General features: G+C 42.2%; 1 protein-coding gene across 2 annotated transcripts in view; it reads left to right on the plus strand.

The window, feature by feature from the left end:
- The window catches only part of LOC123996622 (rho guanine nucleotide exchange factor 18-like), a 114,391-nt gene that overhangs the window by 10,322 nt on the left and 92,752 nt on the right, over positions 1 to 11,317 (plus strand). The window contains exons 4-7 of one of the 2 annotated variants that reach the window (XM_046300132.1): positions 2,598 to 2,757; positions 3,007 to 3,124; positions 8,677 to 8,731; positions 10,039 to 10,083. In XM_046300132.1, the coding sequence (XP_046156088.1) occupies positions 2,598 to 2,757; positions 3,007 to 3,124; positions 8,677 to 8,731; positions 10,039 to 10,083 (378 nt within the window). The remainder of the gene's footprint in view (positions 1 to 2,597; positions 2,758 to 3,006; positions 3,125 to 8,676; positions 8,732 to 10,038; positions 10,084 to 11,317) is intronic. The other variant, XM_046300133.1, reaches the window with a different exon arrangement.

Here is an 11,317-nt window from a genome sequence, read left to right on the forward strand (position 1 = left end):
AGCTTCTACCCCCAAGCCATAAGATTCCTTAACAGCTTCTACCCCCAAGCCATAAGACTCCTTAACAGCTTCTACCCCCAAGCCATAAGACTCCTTAACAGCTTCTACCCCCAAGCCATAAGACTTCTTAACAGCTTCTACCCCCAAGCCATAAGACTCCTTAACAGCTTCTACCCCCAAGCCATAAGATTCCTTAACAGCTTCTACCGCCAAGCCATAAGACTCCTGAACAGCTTCTACCCCCAAGCCATAAGGCTCCTGAACAGCTTCTACCGCCAAGCCATAAGACTCCTGAACAGCTTCTACCCCCAAGCCATAAGACTCCTGAACAGCTTCTACCCCCAAGCCATAAGGCTCCTGAACAGCTTCTACCGCCAAGCCATAAGACTCCTTAACAGCTTCTACCCCCAAGCCATAAGATTCCTTAACAGCTTCTACCCCAAGCCATACGACTCCTTAACAGCTTCTACCCCCAAGCCATAAGACTCCTTAACAGCTTCTACCCCCAAGCCATAAGGCTCCTGAACAGCTTCTACCCCCAAGCCATAAGACTCCTGAACAGCTTCTACCCCCAAGCCATAAGACTCCTGAACAGCTTCTACCCCCTAGCCATAAGACTCATGAACAGCTTCCACCCTCAAGCCATAAGACTCCTGAACAGCTTCTACCCCCTAGCCATAAGACTCCTGAACAGCTTCTACCCCCAAGCCATAAGACTCCTGAACATCTTCTACCCCAAGCCATAAGACTCCTGAACAGCTTCTACCCCAAGCCATAAGACTCCTGAACAGCTTCTACCCCCAATCCATAAGACTCATGAACAGCTTCTACCCCCAAGCCATAAGGCTCCTGAACAGCTTCTACCCCCAAGCCATAAGGCTCCTGAACAGCTTCTACCCCCAAGCCATAAGACTCCTGAACAGCTTCTACCCCCAAGCCATAAGACTCATGAACAGCTTCTACCCCCAAGCCATAAGGCTCCTGAACAGCTTCTACCCCCAAGCCATAAGATTCCTGAACAGCTTCTACCCCCAAGCCATAAGATTCCTGAACAGCTTCTACCCCCAAGCCATAAGACTCCTGAACAGCTTCTACCCCCAAGCCATAAGACTCCTGAACAGCTTCTACCCCCAAGCCATAAGACTCCTGAACAGCTTCTACCCCCAAGCCATAAGACTCATGAACAGCTTCTACCCCCAAGCCATAAGGCTCCTGAACAGCTTCTACCCCCAAGCCATAAGACTCCTGAACAGACTATTTGCATTGCCCCCCTCCTTTTACACTGCTGCTACTCTCTGTTATTATCTATGCATAGTCACTTTAATAACTCTACCTACATGTACATATTACCTCAATTACCTCGACTAACCGGTGCCCGCGCACATTGACTCTGTATATAACTTCGCTATTGTTATTTTACTGCTACACTTGAACGATTTGTTACTTCTATATCTTATTCTTTTTTTCTTTTCTTATTGTTCTTAAAGCTGCATTGTTGGATAAGGGCTTGTGCAAGTAAGCATTTCACTGTAAGGTCTGTTGTAATTTGGCTCATGTGGCAAAATACATTTATTTGACATGTAGCCCTTTCCCACCATATGTAGCCCTTTCCCACCTTATGTAGCCCTTTCCCACCTTATGTAGCCCTTTCCCACCTTATGTAGCCCTTTCCCACCATATGTAGCCCTTTCCCACCTTATGTAGCCCTTTCCCACCTTATGTAGCCCTTTCCCACCTTATGTAGCCCTTTCCTGTAGTCAAATTAATCAACATTATTCTTTTTTAAATCGGCCGAATATTCAGTGTTTCTATGTTAAACGGTTTTGTAAAATTTCCGTCTTCTATGATGTATATAAAGTGTAGAATCGGGTTGCAAACTGAATTTCAACTCTTTATTTATTTGATTTTACCAGGCAAGTCAGTTAAGAACAAATTCTTATTTTCAATGACGGCCTAGGAACCTGTTCAGGGGCAGAACGACAGATTTGTACCTTGTCAGCTCGGGGGTTTGAACTCGCAACCTTCGGGTTACTAGTCCAACGCTCTAACCGCTAGGCGTCCTCTTTTTTTTAAAGCCCATAACCATGTGTGTGAAGTGTATACTTTTGTTTCCAAGTAGACTTGTTTAAAAACACTCTGTGTGACCCTGATTTAGCCCACTGCAGTACATTGCAATAGCCATTGCGTTATAGAATGAGTCATCTGCTCTGGCGGACATCATTTTCACGTTCTCATGAGACATAAAGACACTTAATAAATGTCATTTCCACTTGCCGTTTTATTTTAGGCACCTAAAGCCACCCTTAAATAATAATAAGTATAACAATAGATCAGAGCCTTGATACATCATGCAAAGTTGCAATAACAACCATGTCCGTGTCTTTATATTACTGCTAGCATAAACAACTCCTACATATGATCCTCTGTGGCTCTGTTGATAGAGCATGGCGCTAGCGACGCCTGCGTCGCGGGTTTCCATTCCCGCTGGGGTCACCAAAGCAAAAAAAAAAAAACATGTATACACGCACTACTATAAGACACTTTGGAGAAAAGCTAGTGGTGCCCGCTAAATGGAGTTGAATCATCTCTCTCTATAGGCTGAGCCTGGACGCCGTAGACAGCGATGGAGAGAGGGATGACTCTCTCCTCCGCCCCTCCCACCTACAGGCCTTTATATACCCAGAATGCCCTGAGCAGGAAGTGGAGGAGTCAGATGGGACAGACCTCTCCAGATCCGAAGCCAAGGAGACAGAAACGGTATTGATGCCACGCCACGGCCATACCTGGCGTGTTTTGAACATTGCACTCAGCTTGGAGGGCATAAACATATGTTTTAAAAAAAATAAGATAACTAGTATAGTATGCACTAAGTACTGTGATTTCACTCTTCTCTACAAAAAAACTCAACAAAAGAAACAAAGTAATAATATGTTTTCAATCAACCAACTTGGTCAAATAAAGGTAAATAACAGATAAATAATGACATTATGTCTGACATCATTGTAGGAGGAGTGCAGTCGGTCTGGAAGGACATACTCCAGAACAGAGATTCTGGCCACAGATGAGCACATTCACGTCGCACACGTGTCTCACGTAGTGGAGACATCGAAGAGGGCAGCAGGAGGTCAGTGTGTAGAGTAACCTTTGACCCCCCCCTCCCCTGTACCCCCGGAGGGCCACAGACCAACATCCTGCTGTCAGTATGTATGAACTGAACACAACACAATGAGAATGTGGGAGGCCAAAGCTCAGTCCATCACCCCCCCCCCCCAACCTCCCACCCCCCACCATAAAGAAATTCTTTATTTTACTCTTCATCTTTTACATAAAGGGTGATTCCATGCCAGCATGGCCCGACAATATTTTGGGTATGTTAGATTGTTCTCAGATAGAAACGTTATCGGGAGGAAGGATGTTTAACATGTGTTTTAAATTTCTATCACAAACCAAATGATACAGACAACATGTTAGAGTCATTATACTCCTTATAGTGTACACTACTATACGTTAGAGTCATTATACTCCTTATAGTGTACACTACTATAGGTTAGAGTCATTATACTCCTTATAGTGTACACTACTATACGTTAGAGTCATTATACTCCTTATAGTTTACACTACCATACGTTAGAGTCATTATACTCCTTATAGTGTACACTACCGTATGTTAGAGTCATTATACTCCTTATAGTGTACACTACCGTATGTTAGAGTCATTATACTCCTTATAGTGTACACTACTATACGTTAGAGTCATTATACTCCTTATAGTGTACACTACCGTATGTTAGAGTCATTATACTCCTTATAGTGTACACTACTATACGTTAGAGTCATTATACTCCTTATAGTGTACACTACTATACGTTAGAGTCATTATACTCCTTATAGTGTACACTACCGTATGTTAGAGTCATTATACTCCTTATAGTGTACACTACTATACGTTAGAGTCATTATACTCCTTATAGTGTACACTACCATACAGAACAACATGTTGGAGTCATTATACTCCTTATAGTGTACACTACCGTATGTTAGAGTCATTATACTCCTTATAGTGTACACTACCATACGTTAGAGTCATTATACTCCTTATAGTGTACACTACCATACAGAACAACATGTTAGAGTCATTATACTCCTTATAGTGTACACTACCATACAGAACAACATGTTAGAGTCATTATACTCCTTATAGTGTACACTACTATACGTTAGAGTCATTATACTCCTTATAGTGTACACTACTATACGTTAGAGTCATTATACTCCTTATAGTGTACACTACTATACGTTAGAGTCATTATACTCCTTATAGTGTACACTACTATACGTTAGTGTCATTATACTCCTTATAGTGTACACTACTATACGTTAGAGTCATTATACTCCTTATAGTGTACACTACCATACAGAACAACATGTTGGAGTCATTATACTCCTTATAGTGTACACTACCATACAGAACAACATGTTAGAGTCATTATACTCCTTATAGTGTACACTACTATACGTTAGAGTCATTATACTCCTTATAGTGTACACTACCGTATGTTAGAGTCATTATACTCCTTATAGTGTACACTACCATACAGAACAACATGTTAGAGTCATTATACTCCTTATAGTGTACACTACCATACAGAACAACATGTTGGAGTCATTATACTCCTTATAGTGTACACTACCATACGTTAGAGTCATTATACTCCTTATAGTGTACACTACCGTATGTTAGAGTCATTATACTCCTTATAGTGTACACTACTATACGTTAGAGTCATTATACTCCTTATAGTGTACACTACCATACAGAACAACATGTTGGAGTCATTATACTCCTTATAGTGTACACTACTATAGGTTAGAGTCATTATACTCCTTATAGTGTACACTACTATACGTTAGAGTCATTATACTCCTTATAGTGTACACTACTATACGTTAGTGTCATTATACTCCTTATAGTGTACACTACTATACGTTAGAGTCATTATACTCCTTATAGTGTACACTACCATACAGAACAACATGTTGGAGTCATTATACTCCTTATAGTGTACACTACCATACAGAACAACATGTTAGAGTCATTATACTCCTTATAGTGTACACTACTATACGTTAGAGTCATTATACTCCTTATAGTGTACACTACCGTATGTTAGAGTCATTATACTCCTTATAGTGTACACTACCATACAGAACAACATGTTAGAGTCATTATACTCCTTATAGTGTACACTACCATACAGAACAACATGTTGGAGTCATTATACTCCTTATAGTGTACACTACCATACGTTAGAGTCATTATACTCCTTATAGTGTACACTACCGTATGTTAGAGTCATTATACTCCTTATAGTGTACACTACTATACGTTAGAGTCATTATACTCCTTATAGTGTACACTACCATACAGAACAACATGTTGGAGTCATTATACTCCTTATAGTGTACACTACTATAGGTTAGAGTCATTATACTCCTTATAGTGTACACTACTATACGTTAGAGTCATTATACTCCTTATAGTGTACACTACCGTATGTTAGAGTCATTATACTCCTTATAGTGTACACTACCATACAGAACAACATGTTAGAGTCATTATACTCCTTATAGTGTACACTACCATACAGAACAACATGTTGGAGTCATTATACTCCTTATAGTGTACACTACTATACGTTAGAGTCATTATACTCCTTATAGTGTACACTACCATACGTTAGAGTCATTATACTCCTTATAGTGTACACTACCGTATGTTAGAGTCATTATACTCCTTATAGTGTACACTACTATACGTTAGAGTCATTATACTCCTTATAGTGTACACTACTATACGTTAGAGTCATTATACTCCTTATAGTGTACACTACCGTATGTTAGAGTCATTATACTCCTTATAGTGTACACTACTATACGTTAGAGTCATTATACTCCTTATAGTGTACACTACCATACGTTAGAGTCATTATACTCCTTATAGTGTACACTACTATACGTTAGAGTCATTATACTCCTTATAGTGTACACTACCGTATGTTAGAGTCATTATACTCCTTATAGTGTACACTACTATACGTTAGAGTCATTATACTCCTTATAGTGTACACTACCATACAGAACAACATGTTGGAGTCATTATACTCCTTATAGTGTACACTACCGTATGTTAGAGTCATTATACTCCTTATAGTGTACACTACCATACGTTAGAGTCATTATACTCCTTATAGTGTACACTACCATACAGAACAACATGTTAGAGTCATTATACTCCTTATAGTGTACACTACCATACAGAACAACATGTTAGAGTCATTATACTCCTTATAGTGTACACTACTATACGTTAGAGTCATTATACTCCTTATAGTGTACACTACTATACGTTAGAGTCATTATACTCCTTATAGTGTACACTACTATACGTTAGAGTCATTATACTCCTTATAGTGTACACTACTATACGTTAGTGTCATTATACTCCTTATAGTGTACACTACTATACGTTAGAGTCATTATACTCCTTATAGTGTACACTACCATACAGAACAACATGTTGGAGTCATTATACTCCTTATAGTGTACACTACCATACAGAACAACATGTTAGAGTCATTATACTCCTTATAGTGTACACTACTATACGTTAGAGTCATTATACTCCTTATAGTGTACACTACCGTATGTTAGAGTCATTATACTCCTTATAGTGTACACTACCATACAGAACAACATGTTAGAGTCATTATACTCCTTATAGTGTACACTACCATACAGAACAACATGTTGGAGTCATTATACTCCTTATAGTGTACACTACCATACGTTAGAGTCATTATACTCCTTATAGTGTACACTACCGTATGTTAGAGTCATTATACTCCTTATAGTGTACACTACTATACGTTAGAGTCATTATACTCCTTATAGTGTACACTACCATACAGAACAACATGTTGGAGTCATTATACTCCTTATAGTGTACACTACTATAGGTTAGAGTCATTATACTCCTTATAGTGTACACTACTATACGTTAGAGTCATTATACTCCTTATAGTGTACACTACCGTATGTTAGAGTCATTATACTCCTTATAGTGTACACTACCATACAGAACAACATGTTAGAGTCATTATACTCCTTATAGTGTACACTACCGTATGTTAGAGTCATTATACTCCTTATAGTGTACACTACCATACAGAACAACATGTTGGAGTCATTATACTCCTTATAGTGTACACTACTATACGTTAGAGTCATTATACTCCTTATAGTGTACACTACCATACGTTAGAGTCATTATACTCCTTATAGTGTACACTACCGTATGTTAGAGTCATTATACTCCTTATAGTGTACACTACTATACGTTAGAGTCATTATACTCCTTATAGTGTACACTACTATACGTTAGAGTCATTATACTCCTTATAGTGTACACTACCGTATGTTAGAGTCATTATACTCCTTATAGTGTACACTACCATACAGAACAACATGTTAGAGTCATTATACTCCTTATAGTGTACACTACCATACAGAACAACATGTTAGAGTCATTATACTCCTTATAGTGTACACTACCATACAGAACAACATGTTAGAGTCATTATACTCCTTATAGTGTACACTACCGTATGTTAGTCATTATACTCCTTATAGTGTACACTACCGTATGTTAGAGTCATTATACTCCTTATAGTGTACACTACCGTATGTTAGAGTCATTATACTCCTTATAGTGTACACTACTATACGTTAGAGTCATTATACTCCTTATAGTGTACACTACCATACAGAACAACATGTTAGAGTCATTATACTCCTTATAGTGTACACTACTATAGGTTAGAGTCATTATACTCCTTATAGTGTACACTACCATACAGAACAACATGTTGGAGTCATTATACTCCTTATAGTGTACACTACCGTATGTTAGAGTCATTATACTCCTTATAGTGTACACTACTATACGTTAGTCATTATACTCCTTATAGTGTACACTACTATACGTTAGAGTCATTATACTCCTTATAGTGTACACTACTATACGTTAGTGTCATTATACTCCTTATAGTGTACACTACCATACAGAACAACATGTTAGAGTCATTATACTCCTTATAGTGTACACTACCGTATGTTAGAGTCATTATACTCCTGATAGTGTACACTACAATACGTTAGAGTCATTATACTCCTTATAGTGTACACTACCATACAGAACAACATGTTGGAGTCATTATACTCCTTATAGTGTACACTACCATACAGAACAACATGTTGGAGTCATTATACTCCTTATAGTGTACACTACTATACAGAACAACATGTTAGAGTCATTATACTCCTTATAGTAGGACACCAAGATGTCGTCTGTATCATGTACGGTTCACAGAGTCTTACAGGGGGCGTTGTATAGGTCTAAAAAGAGCCTAAAATGGCCACTTTCATCATGATTTTCACAAAAAAATAGTTCATGATAGAAATTTAAAAAGCATGTCAAACATCCTTCCCCCCCAATACATTTTCAATGTGAGAATTTCCAGACCAATCTGAGATACCCCAAATATTTTTGGGCCATGCTGACATGGAATTGCCCATAACATGGTTTGCCATTGTTTTAGTGCTACTGTTGTATTGCAGAGGAGCTGGACCCAGAGGAACCCAACTTGCACACTGCAGAAGGACAGACTCATATGTAAGTTAGTTAACAGTCAAATGTATGTTTACAGTGTGTCTTGGAAGGTTGCAACTTATTTTCTCTCTCTCTCTCTCTCTCTCTCTCTCTCTCTCTCTCTCTCTCTCTCTCTCTCTCTCTCTCTCTCTCTCTCTCAACCTTTCCCTCTCTCCCTTTCCCTCTCTCCCTCTCTCCCTTTCCCTCTCTTTCCCTCTCCCCTCTCTCCCTTTCCCTCTCTCCCTCTCCCTCTTCCTCTCTCTCTCTCTCTCTCTCTCTCTCTCTCTCTCTCTCTCTCTCTCTCTCTCTCTCTCTCTCTCTCTCTCTCTCTCTCTCTCTCTCTCTCTCTCTCTCTCCTCTCTCTCTCTCTCTCTCTCTCTCTCTCTCTCTCTCTCTCTCTCTCTCTCTCTCTCTCTCTCTCTCTCAACCTTTCCCTCTCTCCCTTTCCCTCTCTCCCTCTCTCCCTTTCCCTCTCTCCCTTTCCCTCTCTCCCTCTCTCCCTTTCCCTCTCTCTTCCTCTCCCTCTTCTCTTCCTCTCTTTCTTTCTCTCTCTCTCTCTCTCTCTCTCTCTCTCTCTCTCTCTCTTTCTCTCTCTCTCTCTCTCTCTCTCTCTCTCTCTCTCTCTCTCTCTCTCTCTCTCTCTCTCTCTCTCTCTCTCTCTCTCTCTCTCTCTCTCTCTCTCTCTCTCTCTCTCTCTCTCTCTCTCTCTCTCTCTCTCTCTCTCTCTCTCTCTCCTTGGCTCAGACCAACACCTCTGTAAACTTTTGTTTCCTTCGGCATTGACATTGTGTACTTATTTTTAGGTAGAGTAATTTACATGAAACGTTGCTGGATTAACTTACATACAAATCCCTTTTTGAAAGGTATGTTTGTGTACTGCATTCCACCCCTCCTCTTCTTCAGTGCAGCCAACTCCCACAGAGTCTACAGGGCTTTCCCTGTTCCCGTTTTGACATCTCTGCTCCATGTCGTATGTCTTCAGACTGTTCCTCCTCCAGTCCTCTCTCTCCCAGCTCCTTAGATGGCCCCTTCGCGTCTGTGTGTGTATGTTTGTGTGTGTGTGTTTGTGTATGCTCTGTGAGGGAAGGCATGCGTGCAGATGTGTGTGTGTGTGTGTGTGTGTGTGTGTGTGTGTGTGTGTGTGTGTGTGTGTGTGTGTGTGTGTGTGTGTGTGTGTGTGTGTGTGTGTGTGTGTGTGTGTGTGTGTGTGTGTGTGTGTGTGTGTGTGTGTGTGTGTGTCTCTAAATCACACATCCATTCAGTCTGACACTCAGTGCTCGCTACCCCCAGGCCCAGACCCATTGTCAGTCTCAGTGTCTTGTTTGTCTTAGGCTGATGATACAAAAAGTTCTGCAAGAGCTCAAGCAGTACCACGGGTAAGTAAACAGACCAAGGAGGCCTGCTTGGCCCTGATGCACCCCCATCCCATCAAATCCTATAGCCTAGCAGAGCTGGGCTGGCCCTGATGCACCCCCATCCCATGGAATCCCATAGCCTAGCAGAGCAGGGCTGGCCCTGATGCACCCCCATCCCATGGAATCCTATAGCCTAGCAGAGCAGGGCTGGCCCTGATGCACCCCCATCCCATGGAATCCTATAGCCTAGCAGAGCAGGGCTGGCCCTGATGCACCCCCATCCCATCAAATCCTATGGCCTAGCAGAGCAGGGCTGGCCCTGATGCACCCCCATCCCATCGAATCCTATAGCCTAGCAGAGCAGGGCTGGCCCTGATGCACCCCCATCCCATCGAATTCTATAGCCTAGCAGAGCAGGGCTGGCCCTGATGCACCCCCATCCCATCAAATCCTATGGCCTAGCAGAGCAGGGCTGGCCCTGATGCACCCCATCCCATCGAATCCTATAGCCTAGCAGAGCAGGGCTGGCCCTGATGCACCCCCATCCCCATCCCATCCTATAGCCTAGCAGAGCAGGGCTGGCCCTGATGCACCCCCAACCCATCAAATCCTATGGCCTAGCAGAGCAGGGCTGGCCCTGATGCACCCCCATCCCATCGAATCCTATAGCCTAGCAGAGCAGGGCTGGCCCTGATGCACCCCCATCCCATGGAATCCTATAGCCTAGCAGAGCAGGGCTGGCCCTGATGCACCCCCATCCCATCAAATCCTATGGCCTAGCAGAGCAGGGCTGGCCCTGATGCACCCCATCCCATCGAATCCTATAGCCTAGCAGAGCAGGGCTGGCCCTGATGCACCCCCATCCCATGGAATCCTATAGCCTAGCAGAGCAGGGCTGGCCCTGATGCACCCCCATCCCATCAAATCCTATGGCCTAGCAGAGCAGGGCTGGCCCTGATGCACCCCCATCCCATCGAATCCTATAGCCTAGCAGAGCAGGGCTGGCCCTGATGCACCCCCATCCCATCGAATCCTATAGCCTAGCAGAGCAGGGCTGGCCCTGATGCACCCCCATCCCATCGAATCCTATAGCCTAGCAGAGCAGGGCTGGCCCTGATGCACCCCCATCCCATCAAATCCTATGGCCTAGCAGAGCAGGGCTGGCCCTGATGCACCCCCATCCCATCGAATCCTATAGCCTAGCAGAGCAGGGCTGGCCCTGATGCACCCCCATCCCATGGAATCCTATAGCCTA

This window comes from Oncorhynchus gorbuscha, linkage group LG15 (genome assembly GCF_021184085.1).
Source record: "Oncorhynchus gorbuscha isolate QuinsamMale2020 ecotype Even-year linkage group LG15, OgorEven_v1.0, whole genome shotgun sequence".
NCBI lineage: Eukaryota > Metazoa > Chordata > Actinopteri > Salmoniformes > Salmonidae > Oncorhynchus > Oncorhynchus gorbuscha.